The sequence below is a fragment of the Molothrus aeneus genome, chromosome 2, assembly GCF_037042795.1.
Source record: "Molothrus aeneus isolate 106 chromosome 2, BPBGC_Maene_1.0, whole genome shotgun sequence".
NCBI classification, from domain to species: Eukaryota; Metazoa; Chordata; class Aves; order Passeriformes; family Icteridae; genus Molothrus; species Molothrus aeneus.
Genome location: NC_089647.1, coordinates 1530818 through 1547626, shown reverse-complemented (window position 1 = coordinate 1547626; position 16809 = coordinate 1530818). Strand labels below are relative to the sequence as shown.

The 16809-nt window shown below is 50.1% G+C and overlaps 1 protein-coding gene and 2 non-coding genes across 3 annotated transcripts; all 3 read right to left on the bottom strand.

The window, feature by feature from the left end:
• Positions 1–810: 810 nt before the first annotated feature.
• Positions 811–5656, bottom strand: RPS3 (ribosomal protein S3). Its single transcript, XM_066571855.1, has 7 exons — positions 5570–5656; positions 4676–4806; positions 4475–4568; positions 3640–3734; positions 2914–3101; positions 1564–1760; positions 811–879 (listed from the first exon to the last, which is right to left on the bottom strand). Exons 1-6 carry the CDS (start codon positions 5597–5599, stop codon positions 1567–1569), a joined length of 732 nt encoding a protein of 243 aa, XP_066427952.1. The 5' UTR covers positions 5600–5656; the 3' UTR covers positions 811–879; positions 1564–1566.
• On the bottom strand, positions 2074–2221 carry LOC136553846 (small nucleolar RNA SNORD15). The gene has a single exon (XR_010783246.1). It is a non-coding gene; the product is annotated as a small nucleolar RNA SNORD15 (small nucleolar RNA).
• Positions 3219–3365, bottom strand: LOC136553847 (small nucleolar RNA SNORD15). The gene has a single exon (XR_010783247.1). It is a non-coding gene; the product is annotated as a small nucleolar RNA SNORD15 (small nucleolar RNA).
• Positions 5657–16809: the final 11153 nt, after the last annotated feature.

Genomic DNA, 16809 nt, shown 5'->3' with positions numbered 1-16809 from the left:
GTTGGCATTAGTCTAATATTTATATTAACTATTTAAATCTTTGCACTGAATGGTGTACACAGAAACTTGAAATCACTGACACTCCAAGAAGGCACATCTTGTTTCTGAAACTCAACCAGACCCCCAGGTGTGCCAGAGAAGCTGGGAACAGCAAGGCAAAGGCTCCCTGGACAGACCAGTTCAAAATTCCAGTTCCTAACCTGACTGCCTAATTCCTGCAGAGCAACCTCCTCAAAACAGAAATGTGGATGTGAAAGCTGGTCCTAAACAACAAACAGGCTTTGAATTCCTCAAAATCCAAACTCCTTGATCCTGCACATACATTATCTCCTATGATTGTGCCTCTCTTCCCATTCCTGCACCAAACTTCCACCAGATACTCCCACTTTGCAGGTCAGGACAGAAGGTTTGAAATCCTGAGTGTCACTTTTGCTCTCACCCCCACAAATCCACACCCAAAGGTACCTGACCCTGACAGGAGCTGCACTGGCCTGGATACTGCCAGAAAAGCTCCCCCTTCTGGAAGCACTGGATAAGGTACTTGGATGGAGGGAACAGCAACCAGTACTCCACGGAGTGTGTATTACTCATGACCCCTCTGAACACGGGATTGCTGCCCCAGCTCTATCTATCACAGGTATCAGTGCTTTATTCCCACTTTCTTTGGATCAGGATCTGGTGAAGGTCACTCCAGAAGGGGAACACAGCAACAGAATTCCTTCCACACCAAAGGTGGGAGCAAGGTCTTCCTGGAGTACATCTTGAGAAAATAAAAAGAAAAAAAAAAAGAAAAAGCACCTTCACAAACACTGCCTTTTGTGATTTTATTAAGAGATGTTTTCAGGACAGACAAGCTTCTGGTTGCAGATGTTACAAACCCTACAACGAGAAACAAAACACTCAGTGAGCTGGGGGCAAACTCTTTTCCATAACCACCATCCTATCCCAAACAAAGAACAAACCAAGTTTTCCAATTAAACTGCATTTCTCATTTCCTGAATTTTGGCCAATGATTCCCATTTTTTCCACCGAGGCAGATCTTGCCAGACTCCTTGGTAAGACTTCAAACTGTAGTAACTTCCTTGCAAGAGCAGCCTACAAATTGTTCTCACATGGCTTCTAAGACTATCCCAAACTGGATCCCGGGGCAGGACAGGATGGATATATGAGGAATATATTCTATGGATATATGAGGAATATATACTCTGTGCTGCCAACTGCACACTGATACAACACCAATACATCCAAGGCACCCAACCCAAGTCTCTCCAACTGTAATAATCCAAGGCCCCCAAATCCATGCTTGTATAACACAACATGGAACAAGGCATGTGAACAGATCCATCATCTCCTCTCCAGAGGAGTGTTCTGAGCTGCACTGACACATGCCTTGAACCCTGTCCCCTTCACCCAGCGCAAGGGTCAAGCCCAACTCTGGTCTCTGTGCTGGGCACAACATAGCAGCTTGTCTTCCCAAAATCCCAGCTTTGTGGTTTTGGTGGCCTGAAACCTCTTCTACATGGATCCTCAGCACACCTCCCTCCACTGCTCCCAGGCACTTACCCTTCAGGCAGTGGGCACTGGCTGAGGCATGGCTGGCTGTTCTGGTTTGCCACCTTTCTGCTCTGAAATGGGGGTGGTGGGCAGAATCTCTTCTTTGGGTTCCACGATGCTGACGTGGTCTGGCAGAGGCTTTTTGGGGCCAATCTTTCCACTGGGGTCCCAAGGCAACATAATCTTTACTTTGATTCCCAGTACTCCTGCAGAGAGTGACAGGCCAAGGGAGACACAAAATAGATCAAGAGAATAGCACCAAGGTTACAAAATATCTCTCTCCACAAAGAAGATCTGCTATCAACACTGTAACACACACATGCTACAGCTTAAAAATCTAATTACTGTGACTTGATATCAGTGTTGTAAATCCAGGCAAGTTAAAGTTGGATATCCAAAGTTATTCAACTCACTGCCTTGGCTGACTGCAGTTCTTAACTCATTCCAAGTCTCGTTTTAAGCCCTGTCCTCTTCCTCAGCTAATTTTTCTAGGAAATTCCACTTTTTTTTTTTAATATCCCTTCTCAGACAAATGCCTCTAAATCATCCAATGAGCAGGACACCCTGGCCAAGGCAGCCTCAGCACAGCACCACAGAACGTGGCACAGAGCAGGCTGCAATGACACAGGGATGTCCCTTCTGACTCGTCATCATATCATCACCGAAGGGAAGGTGGAGAACAGCTCTGGCTGGGTTGGTATCCCTGCACCAGGAGCTCTGCAACTGATTAACCCAAAGCCAGTTAAGACACACAAATCATTTGTGTTTTACCAGGAGGCAGAACAAGTGGAAGCAGGTTTAGCTGGGAAGACTGTCTGACACCTGCAGCACCCCTGTTCTCTCTGCCCATCCTGAGGAGCCAGGAAAACTAGAATGCCAAGGGCTCTTAAAGCCAGGCAACAGGCACCTCATCTGGAAGTTATCACCAGCCACAGAGGCCCCAGGACACAAGTGAGACCATCTGCAGAATCAACAGCCACATTTCTAATGGGAAACATTCAAACCCCTCCAGCAGAGAAGTGGATACATGGTATGACCACAGTGGCTGCTGAAGGCCCCTTGGCTTCCCATTCCCAAATGACTTCTACTTTAGATGTAATGTTCAAATCCCACAGTGAGAGTTCAGTGGCAAGAGCTCAAGAAAACAGAATTTTCTGGTTCAGAGTCTGAACCATTCAGAGCAGCACAACTAGACTACTGTGAGATGAGAGGTGCATTAAAACCATGTGAGTTTCAACCCAAGGATGCCAGTGGGAAATCTCCAACCTACAGGAACAGGATGCCAGGAGCTGAGATTTTTTTGTCTCTGCAGCTCAAGAGAAGGAACCTGCCAAAGCTGCAAAGGGATCAGGCACTCACCCTGCCGGAGTAGGACGTGACGCACGGCTGTGTCCACGTAGTAATTCACTGGGTCCCCACTGTGGATCATTAAGCCATCCACAAACTTCATGGATTTGGCCCTCTGACCTCTCAGCTTGCCGGACACAACGACCTCACAGCCCTTGGCCCCGCTCTCCATGATGAAGCGGAGGACACCGTAGCAGGCTCTGCAGGGAGAGGACAGCCAAGCCATGAGCCAGCTCTGCCAGACCCACAGGGCTCCCTGTAGGAATTTTACCACAATTCCAACCTCAGTTTCATGTGTCAGCAGTGCAGCTCCCATCCCTTCTCAGACAAATGCCTCTAGATCATTCACTGGTGACAGGAGGCTGCTGCTGGAGGACCTCACGCGGCGCCACAGAACGTGACACCGCGAGGGCACTGCCACCAGAGCCACCCGCTTCTGACTCGTCATCGCCTCATCACCGAGGGGATGAGAGCAGGGCCACTGCCTCCTGAGCCACAGCACAGCCACAAGGCCTGAAATGCTGCTTGCCTCATTCCTCCACCCATTTATTCCCAAAGGAACACATGCAGCTTCATACCCCACAGACAACCTGCAACCAGACAGAACGCTCCAGAAGTAACTGTGAACTGAAGTTTCAGTGCAGCTTTACCAGGTTAAATCCTCAAACTGCAGAGAGTTGTTTTTTGGGGACAGTCCTGGAGTGCCCCACGTCCCCCAGGGCAGGCTGCTGTACTCACCTGCGCACAGCCAGCCCCCCCAGGAGTTTGTAGCGCAGGGACTCGGCCTGGGCGATGGCGCACAGACCCCTCGTGGCCACCTTCTCAGCGTAGAGCTGCAGGGAGAGAGGCACACTCACAACAGGGCTCCTTGCCAAGCCAGTCACACAACCACAGCCTGCTGTGCCTTGGAAGGTCCATCCACTCCCGCCCCTGCCAAGGGCAGGGATCTTTCCACTAGACCGGGTTGCTCCAACCTGGCCTTGAACAATTCCAGGGATCCAGGGGCAGCCACAGCTTCTCTGGGCACCCTGTGGCAGTTCCTCACCACCCTCACAGTAAATTTAACTTTTACTTTAGCAGGACACAGGAGTTTCATTCTACTCTACTCCCTACCTTCAGTCCCGTTAACCCTTCCACATTTACAGGCAGCAGCTTTGTCCTACATTTCCTTCCCTGTCTAACATGATCCAGCAGCATTGGCCAAGATGGAATAAATGTGCAACATCCCAGCACACACATTCCCCCTCCTTCCCTGATCTGTTTCAGAGCAAGATTTCATGGAATAGAACTACAGAATCCTTTGGGTTGCATGGACCCTTTAAAGGGCCCTAGCCCAACCTTCCCCTGGGAAAACACCCCCAACACTGAGGATCAAAAATAACTGGTTTGTCACTTTACATTCTGTTTGTCAAAGATCCTTCTGCAGCAGAGCAGTTTCTTTGTAATTTATTTTGTATTTCAGTGCAGGAGCATTTTTAAGGCCAAGTAACAGAAGGCCCAAGTCATCCTGAAACCACCTTTCAGCTGCCACCACAAACCCCTCTGCACCACCCAGTTCCTGAGGCAGTTTTACCTCCACACTTCCCTCGGGGAATCCAAACCTCTTCTGCACCACAGCCGTCAGCTCCCGGATCCGGCGTCCCTTCTCTCCCAGGACATTCTGAGTTCTGAGGGAAAATAAGCACAGGACAAGTGAGAAAACTGTCCCCAGGAGTGAGACTGGAGCCATCCCAGAGAGCTTTCAGAGCATCCCAGCTCAGGAAGGCTGAGTTACCTGGTGGCAAGGATGATAATCTCAGTCCTGGTGGGAGTGACCCTGACTTCCACTCCGGAGTATCCATCTTCAGCCAGCTCCCGAGTCAGGAACTCGTTCAGCTCTGCTTTGAAGATGCCATCAGCGACAAACTAAAACACAAACGGACAAAGTCAAGGTCTTGTCACGTCCTGAGCTTGAGTGCAATTCACCCAAATTCCGAGTGTCTTTCCTGACAACTTTCCCTTCCTCTGAGAGAAACCACTGAATACTCTCAGTTGGAAGGGATCCACAAGGAATACCAAGTCCAGCTTTTACAGGAACAGCCCAGGAACTGAACCCACAACCTTGACTTTACCAGCACCGTGCTCTGCCCCACTCAGGGTGCAGCAGTGGGGAAAAATGGAACCCCCTCCCCTGACTTTCTCAGGAATAACCCACTCCTAGCAGGAGCCTAGACCAAGCACTGCCTGACCCACAGCCACTGCTCATGCTGGAATTCGGGAGCAATTTAAGGGAAATAATTACCGGGGTCCCATCCCTTTTTCCCAGCCCCACGGGATGCTGCTGCCGGGACTCCTGACAGCCCAAACCTCCCTCGCTCCCCAGGACAGGCAGCGCCCGGTGCCCTCCCGGGGCAGCCACCAGCCGCAAACCCTCCCCGCTGGAAAGCAAAGCGAAAACCCCGCAATTCCCGGCTCCCGGCGCCGCTCCGCACCTCCGCGCGCGGCCATGGGGAAGCGCCCGCTCCATCCCGCCGCCATGTTCCCCGCCGGGCCCCGCGCCGCATCCGCCGCCATCCTCCCCCGTCCGCCGCCGCCGCCCGCCGCGCTCCCGCCCCGCCGGCTGCTGGGGCCGCCGCGGGCGGTGCGGCAGCGCCCCGCGGCCGCGGAGGAACCGTGCGGCCGCGCTCACCTTGCGCTTCTTGGAGATCTGCACCGCCATGATGAGCCGGGCCCGGCGGAAAGGAGGGAGCGGGCCCCGCGGGCGGCGCTATATCCGCCTTCCGCCGCGCCCCATTGGCTGGCCGCTGGCACGGCGGGCGCGAGCGGGGCACCATGGGAGATGTAGTCTTTGCCATGCCGCCATGTTGGCGAGGACTGAGTTGAGTGTGCGGCCCAGAGCGGCGTTAAACGGGTTCTAAATCCCGTGGAAACGGACACGAGAGTCAGCAGTGTGTGAAATAAAACCGATATATGATAATTCACCCCGGGCTTATACCTGGAGACCTGCTCTGCCAGGCGTTGCTGTCAGAGGGTGCTCTGCTGTTATCCAGGAATCACAGCATGGCTTGGTTGGGAAATGACCTTAAGGCTGATCCTGTTCCACCCCTGCCATAGGCAGGGACACCTTCCATTGCTCCAAGCCGTGTCCAGCCTGGCCTTGGGCACTGCCAGGGATCCAGGGGCAACCACAGCTGCTCTGGGCATCCTGTACCAGGGCCTGACACCCTCTCAGGGAACAATTCCTGCCCAAAATCCCACCTAGCCTTGCCCTCTGGCAGTGGGAGCCATTCCCTGTGTCCTGTCACAACACATTGTTTTTTAATGCTTATGGGATTGTAGAGGATTACAAAAACAACAGTAATGGACAGAGTTGATGCACAGCTTCTAGGAAGCAGAGATTTAAACTGCATTTTATCATGGATATTATTGTGGTTTGCAGATGGATCTGGTGATCTTAAGGTCCTTTTCCAGCCCAAGTGATGCTGTGAAAATGCCCCCAGCAGGAGCAGTAAAGCAGAGGATCCCACTCTGCTCTGGGCCAGGGAAAAGCCACTAGATGTCAGTGCAGACGGTTTCCAGGCTGGGAAAAGCCTCTTGAATGAATAAGAATGAATAAATGAATCCCCAGGGATTCGTTGATCCACAACTGGAGGGATGGCGGAGCATCCCATCAAAGGCAGGTGGCGGTGGTGGTGAGGAATTGTGTCCCCTCTGTCACAGACACCTTTGTCTCACTCCTGGTGTGCCCAGCCATCCTGGCACACCCCCTGCTCCCCCTGAGCCCAAGAGTCTCTGTCCCACAAACATCAGCCTCTGGAGAGGTGTCCAGCAGCTGGGAATGTCTCTGTGCAGGGATTTGAGCCCTGTGAACTGGAGTCTCAAGTAATTTTTCAGGGAAGACCCTGCCAAGCTGCACAAACCCCCCCATTCTGCTGTTTTCCACCATACTTTTAGGGAAGAAAATATCTGCCCAAGATCACCTGTTTTTTAGGCTGAGTTTACCCAGGAGGGTCTCACCTAATGAATTTCTGTATCACAAAAACACAGCAAAAGGCAGAACACGAGCAAAAAGCCTGACCTTGATGTGTGTCCCCTTTTCCACGGCCTGTGAAGGACAAACTCTGTGTCCTGTCAGCATTTCAGGGTCAGCACCCAGGGCTGGAGCTGGACACAAAGCAGGGCCTGGCTGGTGCTTGGCACCAAGGCAATGTCCCCTGTCCCCCAGATGAGGCCTGGGGGCTCCAAGTGTGGCCTTCACAGCCAGGGACATCCAGTGCCTTCCCCAAATAGCAAGGTGGGATTCCTCCCTGAGCATCAGCCAGCAGCCTGAGCGAACCCTGGGTGCTGGGAATGCATTCTGGGCTGGTTGGAGATGTCCCTGCTCACTGCAGGAGGCTTGGATTAGCTGACCTTTAAAAGGTCCCTTCCATCCTGAGCCATTCCCTGATTCTGTGGATTCCCCCCTGCTCCATCCCTGCTGAAATGGAGGCTGGGAACACCCCAAAAAAGCTGTGACACACCTGCAGCCCCCTCCACAGAGAGCTCAGGTGAGGTCCAGCAGGTCCCAGTGCTTTCCCAGGCCCAGCAGTGGTTGGGATCTGCAGCAGGCCTGGGATTATCCATAAATCCCACGGTAAGTGATGGACACTCAGGTTTCTGGGTCCCCACCCTCGGGGACTGCACCCCTGCTGTTCCCCATTCCCTACTCCTTTGTGGAGCACAGGAGCTGCTTTTGTCCCAAAGGATGTGCAGGGGATGGAAAAAACTTGGAGGTTGCTCCAGCCATGACCCTCCCTGGCTCTGGGCACATCGCTCTGGCAGCAGCACCTGGATCTCCTCTTGGACTGTGCAGGAGCAGAATCAGGGATACACAGGAAGGATGTCACCCCAGATGTGGCACTTGGCAGACCCCTGTGCCCATGGGGAGGACCTGGCAGGTGCTGGGAGGTGGTGCCAGGTTTCCTGGCTGTGGGGGACGTGGCTTGGAGCAGGTTTGGGAATGAGGAGCTGTCCTGCCTCCCCCCAGCTCCATTCAGTGCCCAGCCAGCAGCACGGTTTATGGCAGCTGAGGGCCATTGCAGGGGCTCAATGAATCCAGCATCTGCTCCCCAGGAAGCTGGCTCCTGCTCAGGGCAGCAGGAGGGGCTGGCAGCCCTGGCAGGGAAAGGGCCAGGACAGCTTTCCCAGCTCCATGGCACGCTGGGCTTTGGGATACCCTCTGCTTTCTGTGGGCAGTGACAAAAGGTGGCACTGGGAGAGAGTGCCCTGCCTGGGAGAGTCCCCAGATGCCACTGCTGCTCCCAAAATAAGGGAGACCCTGACAGGGACTGTGCTGGCTCTGCAGGAGGACAGGGAACAGCCTTGGGGTCATCAAAAATACAAACTGGTGCAGGCAGAAGCACAGCCCATTCCTGCTGTGGTCCCACCTGCAGGACTTGGGGTGACACGCTGGGTTCCACTCTCACCAGGCCCCATCACCTCTATGGACATGCCTGAGGATTTCAGGAATCTCCCTTCCTGTTCCTTATGATTTCCTGGTGCTCCAGGAGGATTTGGACAGCTGGACCCCAACCTACATCCCTGCATTTCAGTACAGGAACCAGCAGGAGAACAGAAATCCTCCCAGATCACCATCAGAGGCACTGCAGAGCTCATGAATTTTCCCAAGGAGTAGCAGTGGAAAATGAAACCCCGGGTAGAGATGGACAAGATGAGATCGTTTGCATTAAATGAATGGAGATGGGTCCTGGGAGGTAATTCCAGCAGAAATAAGATGAATTGCAAGCACCACTTGTAAAGCATTTGTAAAGTCTAACTCAGGCAGGAGTTTTACTGCAGGAGAGGCTGTATTAGAATTTACTGCTGCAGTTGGAGCAGCTGCTACTGCCCAAGCTATAAACCCCTCACTGAGCTCCTCACCACTCCCTGGCACCTCTGGAAATCTTCCTGAGAAATGTTTTCTGCCTTCCCACATGGAGCAGCCCTTCAGAGTGGGGAGAGATGGAGGGAACAGGGCTGGGAGTCAGGGCCACATTCCCAGGCCTTTTGTAAACATTTCACACCCAGCAGGATTTACTGTTCTTAGCTCGGCAAGAACACCAGGAATAAGTCCAGCAAACCTTCTGGAGGCAGGGGAAGGTGGCAGGATCCTGCAGGACAGGGATGGAAGAGGGTGTCCAGGCAGAGACCGCTCTCAGCTGCCCCAACCCCATCTCCTTCCCTGCAGCTGGTAAAGTGGGATTGAAATGCAGGCAGCACCAGCTCAGCTCCAGGTTAAGGATGAATAACTGCTCTGGAAAGGTGTGTGGGACCCTCCAGGAGAATTCACACCTCTGAGGACACATCAGAGCTTGAAAACCAACCAGCAAATGGGCAAAACAGAAGCTGTGCACTGGACATGGTCTGGATTCAACCCAGGAATTGCAGCACTCAGCAAGGTGTTAGTGAAGCTCAGTCTGAGCCAGCAGCCAACTCGATTGTAATCCCAGCCTGTCACCTCCAGCACATCTGATAAATTGCTGGCAGTGTTTCAGAGGCTGTTCCCAAACAGCTCCATCACTCTGACACCTTCCTTTGGGCACCTGCCCCCTAAACAGCACTTTGCTTTGCTGCCTGGATTCACTTGAAGGACTTCAAGCAGGTTATTAAACAATTTAAACTTCCTTTAAAAACAGGAAATGGACTAAGGATGCTCAGTGTGCTGCTTAGCTGGGAACCCCTGTCTCATTACTATTGAATGAAGCCAGTGGCTGCTGGCAGCGGTCACTCCAGCAGCTCACACCCGGCCCCACGGCTCCGCCTGAGGGATGGAAATTGAAACTTTAATGGGCATTTCAGGAGAGCAGCTTGCCCTGGCACTGTCACCCGAGAGCCAGCAGTTAAGCAAGTGATTCTTAATCAGTTTTCAAGCCCCAGGACACAGGCTGAGGGCAGGAGGGGCTGTTTTGCCCCAGCACCGCATTTTGTGATGATTTACAGGTGCACTGAGACAAGGCTGGTGACAAAGGCCATCCCCTGCTCCTCCTGGTGGAACTGCTGACATGACACTCGAGCCTGGAGGGATAGGACAAGGGGGAATGGCTTCCCACTGCCAGAGAAATCCATGGAGCCACCCGTGTGGGAAGATGACACCTTCAACACAGCTGAAGAGCACTGGAGGCAAGTACCACTGAGGGAACTGGCTGAGGCTGAAAGGCTCAAATCCCAGACCCTCAATCCCAGATTTCAGCTCCCTGCTTGCACAAGGGAAGCAGAACTGCTTGGCCGAGCTGAGCCCAGGTGCTGTGGCAGCAGGGAGGGAGCTGCTGGTCCAGGAGCAGCCTGGCAATACCCAGCTCCATGCCCTCCCTGCTTTTCCCTGTCCCCTCTCCACCCCAGACACAGAGCCAGGGAGCAGCAGTGATAAACTGGCTGCTGGTCCAAGCACAAGGTTATTTTCTAGGACATTAAGCAGAACCCTCGGATGCCAGCTTGCAGGAGAGCCATGAAGAGTGACAAGGCACCTGACCAGAATGCAAAAGCAGAGATGCAAACTTAACACCTTTTTCCCCCTTTATCTGTTAAAAATAGCTTTAGAGAGGAAGCTTAAAGCAGTGTGAGGGGCTGCTGGCTTTAGAAAATTAGCAGTTTCAGCAGAAATATTCAGTGACCACCACCCAGAGAGCTCTGATTTTTGGTATCTCAGCCATCCACATCTTAAATTAAACACTGAAGCTGCAATGCAGCCCAGTTGTTTGGCAGGGGCTTATAAAAACCTGAAAATCTTTACCCAGCTTGCTTTTCTGTAGGAATAATACCACTAACATCCCAGAATTATCTCCATCTATGTCTGGCTAGGACTCCAAACCAATAAATTGTCTCCTCACCCTCAGATTAGCTCGGTCAGGTAATTTTGAAAGCAGCAGCAGCACTTCTCCACTGTTAGGCAGATCACTGAGATTCCCTTGTTATCCCAGAGCAATCCCACTCCAACAGTGTCCTTGGGGAATAATTTGCAGGAACTTCAACAAGGAGGGAATTGGGAGTGCTGTATTTATTATCACTTACATTCATTGAATTGAATATTTGGATTAATATTTGGAATGAAATTTCTGATTGGAAAGAAGAAAAAAAAAATGGACAAAAATAAAACTACCATCTGTTTCTATGGCAAAAAAAAAAAAAAAAACCCAAGCCCACCCTTTTTAGAAAAACATTACATTTTGGATTTCCCTCCTGCCACTTTCATTCCTGGCTCAGCCTCAGCTCTGATGTCCCAAGCACCCCATGAGTGCTCAGATCCTTCCACAGAAATCCCTGGCAAGTCCAAGCACTCACTGCTTCCCCTCTCTGCCCAAAGGAACTTCCCTCTGCAGGGTCCTTCTCTCCTGGCATCCTGTCAGTGATGTTCTCAGAACCCCTCAAGTCCTTTGGTCATATTCCCCTCTTTTTCCCTCCTCCTGCTGTCACACAAAGCATCCCCCCTCGTTTTTAAGGAGCAGCAACACCTTCTGCCATTGAATTCCCAAGAAAAATGCCAGTTCTCTTTAAAATCCCACAGCAAAACCTGCAGCAGGAAACCCTGGGAGCGTGAACAGGGTGATGGATTAGAGCTGCTCCCTCCTCAGAAACCAAGATGTTCTTATGAAGTGGGATTAATAACACAATATCCATTTTTTAACCCTATAAACCTTATTTAAAACCATCAGCTTCTCATGTCTCTTCACGCAAGTTTATTCCAGGAGTTGATCCAGGGTTGTTGCTGTTTTCCAGACAGTGCCCTCCCTCCATCCCTTCCCTTTGCTAAGCAAAGAGGCCCCAGTCTTAGAGAAATTAATTAGTGCAGTAATTTGCCCAGGACACAGAGGAGAAGCCGAATTTGTCCCACTCTGCAGGATTCAGCTGAATAAAAAAGACAAATAGCTGTGCTGTGGGATTTTAAAAAGCTGCTGTCAGCACTCCCAATGCAACCAGACCTGGAAATTCATTCGTCTTTCACTAAACAATGGAAAAAGGAGAAGCAATTACAGTAGACAAAACTAATTACAGCAGAGCTGAAGCACAGCTCACAGCACTCACTCTTCAATCTGCATTCAAAAAGAAAAATCCAACCCCAAAACCACTCCATCAAAAAAGGTGAAAATCTGGGAGTGGAATAAAAGCAATTATGAAATAGAAGTGGCCCTTCAGCATAGCACAGACTGGATTTTTGGAAGGAGAAACCTTCAGGTGATGCTTGGCAAACAGGACACAGGGATTCATCCAGGAATGATGCCAGTGGGGGAAAAATGAGCTCCCAGCTCCTCCTCATGGGGCCCATTCCATGTTCACCTCACATCCAGGGGAGTTTTGGGTGGATGTTTGTTAGCTGCCAGAAGAACATGGTGTTAGTAATGCCAAGGTCTGGGTTAATCTCCAAGAGCTGCACTCCATGATCCTTGGGGGTCCCTTCCAGCTCAGAATGTCCTGGGATCTTTGTGGAGCTCAACTTGGACACTCATGGCTGAACAGCTTCTCCTTCCATAGTGAAGACAGAGCATCTCAAAAGTGAGGTTATCCCCATTTCCTGATCCTCACAGCCATCCCTGCCCGACCCAGAACACTCCAGGGGTATTCACACATTTGGGTGAAATGACAGAAGAGAATCCAAAGCCTCCTGTAAAGCCCATTTAATCCCTGGCCATGGTCCAGGCTGGCAAGGGGCAGTGACAGCTCTGAGAGAAGCAATTCCTGATGTCCAGAGCTGCATCTCCCACGGGCCTGCCTCCTGTTCCCTTTGGATACTAGCTGGGAAATCCAGCAGACAGCAAAAGGGAATTTTCAGAATCACTGCTTAGCACAGAGACAGGCTGGAAAATGGATTGCAGGGAGAAAACCTGAAGTGGGGAGAGCAGGAGGAATGGGATTGGGCTGTGGATGGATGTGGCAGATACCACCTCAGGCCTCATTCCCTGGGGATGTGGGCCACACCTGTGATTTCAAAGTCTCCACAAGCCACTTCCAACACACAAAGCTGCCACTGGCCATGGCAGAATGTTGTTTTACTCCCTGGATCCTTAAGGAGGTCCAGTCTGAAGCCTTGATCCTGGAACCCCATTCCTGAGTCTTCATGGCCACTGCACAGCCCTCAGCCCAACACAGAGCTTCTCCCTGCCAGAGAATCATTCAGGAAAATCTTTTCAGATCATGGAGTCCAGTAATTCCTCCAGCACTGCCAGGGCCACCACTGGCCCATGTCCCCAAGTGCCACATCCACATGGCTTTAAATCCCTCCAGGGATGGGGACTCACTGCTCTGGGTGGCTGTGCCAATGCCTGAAAATCCTTTCAGTGAAAATTTTTCCCTCTTATCCAACCTAAACCTCCCCTGGCACAACTTGAGGCCATTTCCTCCTGTCCTCTGATTCTATTCCAGGATTCTCTGCATTTCCAGCCTGGAGAGGAGAAGGCTGGGGGGGGAACTCTTCAATGTGCAGCAATTGTGGAAGGAGGGTGCCAAGAGGATGGGGCCAGGCTCTTCCCAGCAGTGCCAGCATCCCAGGAGATGCACAGGTACCTGTCAGACGCACTCTCCCCCTCCTCCTTGTGCTGCTCCACCAAGCAGAGGGATTTCCCACCTCTCCCTTCTGGTATCACTGCAGTGCTCTCTTTCATTTTCTGGCTGAAATGACCTGCAATGCAGAGGCTCACTTGCTGCACTGATCCTGCTGCCAGATCTGTAATCCTCAATCCCCCTGGGGAATGCCTGGAGTAGGAAACCACTTGGCATGGCAAGCACGTCAGCATTTTCCTGGCTGCATTTTTTATTGTCTCTTTGCTGCATCCCTGACTTCAGTTAAGTTTTCTTCCCTTTCATCCCTCACTTTCTGCAGCCTCCCCCAGTGCCTTGAACTGAGGTCTCAACATCCCTGAGCTCCCTTCTCTTGGACACACCTGTCCAGGTGTGGGGGGACAGCACATTTACTCCCATCCATCCCAAGATTTTCATGTAGGGTAACAGATCTGCAAATGGAAAAAACATGGGGAGACAGAACTCTTCCTTTGGCAGTGGCATCCTCTCTTTCCTGGGAGGCTCCAAAGGCTGATTGATTGAGGTGGATTCCCTGCTAATCCTGCCCCTGCCATGCTGGGATTTACAAGTTATTAATTATAGGGACCTTGCAAGCTGCAGAGCAGCCAGACTTCCAAGCAGCAGAAGATGCTTTATTTAGAGAAGATGGGGCAATTTTTGTTTTCTTTTTTAATTACTATCAGCAGTGAGAGACATTTGTACTAGAAGGGAGAGAGAATTCACCCACTGCATTGGTTCCTTTGAATATTTCCATAAAAGAAACAAAAAAAAAACCCCAAAACCTTGGCACAATTTGGAGTAAACATCACATTGTTTACCCCCATTTCTTCTACCTAGTCTCAGTCCTATTCACTTTTTGAAAATCACTAAATCCCAGACTGGTTTGGGATGGAAGGGATTTTAGATCACCTCATTCCACCCCTGCCATGGCAGGGACACCTTCCACTGTCCCAGGTGCTCTAAGCCCTGTTCAGCCTGGCCTTGGCCACTTCCAGGGATCCAGGGGCAGCCACAGCTGCTCTGGGAACCTCCCCACCCTCACAGGGTAGGATTTCCTCCTAATTCCCAATCTACATCTCCATTCTCTCAGTTTAAAGCCAAAATCTGGGAACCAAAGCAAGCAGAGGAAAGCCTGGCTCTAACAGATCTGCTGCTGACTTGCAGGGACCCACATTTCACCCTCTGCACTGGGGAAGTTCCCCAGATTCCTTCTCTAGACTATGCCAAGGAGGAAATAGAGCCCTGCAGCCTTTGTGGTTCCTCAGCATCTCTCTTTGCCTCTAAGTGGTCACTGTGTGCTCCTCACACTGTGCAGGAAAGGCATTTCAGGGACAAGAGGTTTTCATGGAAATCAGTTTATGGCAAGAATGATGGGATCACAGCACAGTTCTGTTGGTTCAGGACCCCAAGCAACAAGCAAAGAGTGAAAAGAAAAGGACACAGCTGTCAAAGCAGCAAGGCAGGACAATAATTTTCAGAGGAGCACCATGAATCCATAAAAAAAGCAGGAAAAATTGGATTTCTCAAAGGAAGAGGCTGCAGGAGCTCAGGGGAAAAAGTAAAGGTCTGTGCAACAGCTCAGTGGGAAGAGAGGACGTGCAAAAAGATCCAACCCAGCCCCACAGCAAAGTGCTGTGTTCCACGAGGAAAACAAGTGTCCAAAACCAGGGAGCACGTGGAAATAATGGAATATTTGGCACCTACCAGCTGTAGGAAACTGGGATTAGCCCAGCAAGGAGGTGGTCACTGACAGGCAGCTTCTGAGTGCAGTGAGAAAATCCAACGTGGAAATGCAGCCCACAGAGGGATCCCAGAGCTGGAGAGGGAATGCTCCTGGCACAATTAGGCAAATAAAGCCTATTAAGGGACAATCACTCTGAAGGGTTGTTATCAATCACTCCCCTGGCTTTCTTTAGGCAATTATCCTAATTGCATCAAGGCTATTAAGCAATTATTTTGATAACTGAAGCTTTTTTGCCGACTCTTCGATTCTTGCAATGTTTTGTTCTTTGTATAAATGCCCCCTCCAAAAGATGTTTAAAGCTGATTTTAAGGATGTCCTTTTCCTGAAGCACAAGATACAAATTTCTGTGTAAAAGCACCAAGTCCCTCTCAAGAAAACGCTGATTTTTATCCCTGGGTTTTCTCTTAAACCTCCCTCCCACCCAAATGTCCCAGGGCACCAGGGATTTAGTTCCACTTTTTTATTATTCAACTTTTTATACATAATAAATACAAACTTTTTACAGCCAATATAAAGAAAGCATTTGCACTGATGCTTTCAGGGTGTACTGAGCTGTACACGATGCAACGGCCGATACATGCCCTGTATGAAGAAATCATAGTTAAAAAGGAGGCATCTTTTTACAACTTTTCTTCCTTTTTCTCTTTTTTTTTTTTGCTTTTTTTTTCACTTTTGTTTTTTAAATAAAATTAGCAGCTCTTACAGAAAATATTTTAAAATACAACTAAAGAGACTTTTAAATAAAAATTTTCTGGATTTTTGAAAGTCCGGGTGTGAAGGACACAGACCTGTGTCCTGGCCAAAAGAACTGAGCATGAAACTGGTGAAACTGGCCAAAAGAATCGAACATGAACATTATGGCAAAAACTTGGTTTTCTTCTGCGTTGTAAAGATCTCAAAATATTTGCAAACAGTTAAACCATTTTTTTTTAAAAAAACGTTTCTTTTTAAACTTAAGAATAAGTTTGATAAACACATAAAAAGACCTCAAACAGATCAACAGGACAAGAGGTGCAAAAGAAGGAATAAAATATGGAAAAGACTTCATTGGACAGTCACTGATTCCATAACTGATCCATGAATTGTTGCCTTCAGACAGCCCCACTCTTGGTTAAGGATCCCACTGGGAAAGGAGACTGGCAAGCACTGGATGTCTCAGAGACCCAGCCTGGGTTGGGATTTCCAAGTATGTGCAAAGTTTATGATAAAATCTTGTTAGATGAGTTGTTGGGTTTTTGTTGTAAATGCAGCCTCAAAAAATAGCCCTTGTTAGTAAACTAAAGGTTGAAAACTTACTGGCTTTGAGAAAAAACCATGAAGACACAAGAGAACCCACAAACAGCTCCAAACCCAACCTTGGGATGCCTTTGATCTGAAGTTTTCATCTGATGGAGAATGCTGACAATATTTTAGTCAGTACCCAAGGAAAAATCTGCTTGCATCCAGTTTTTCCCTCTCCTCCAACCATTCCACTCCACATTCAACTTCAGAATATTCTTTGCCCTTTTCTCTCAAAAAACTGAAATCCAAGCTCCCTTTTCAGAGCTCTCTGAGGGAAATGTGAAACTCTTTTCCTTTCAGTTTCTTCCCTGAGAGGAACTGGGCACATCTTGGGCACGAAGGTGGTGTGAAGGCAG

What these genes read in the sequence shown, in the direction of transcription:
- RPS3 (XM_066571855.1), bottom strand. Translation starts at nt 5,599, where the DNA reads ATGGCGGTGCAGATCTCCAAGAAGCGCAAG. An exon ending in AGATCTCCAAGAAGCGCAAG is followed by an intron (nt 4,807 to 5,569) that starts GTGAGCGCGGCC and finishes TTTGTGTTTTAG; the next exon opens with TTTGTCGCTGATGGCATCTT. An exon ending in ATTATCATCCTTGCCACCAG is followed by an intron (nt 4,569 to 4,675) that starts GTAACTCAGCCT and finishes ATTTTCCCTCAG; the next exon opens with AACTCAGAATGTCCTGGGAG.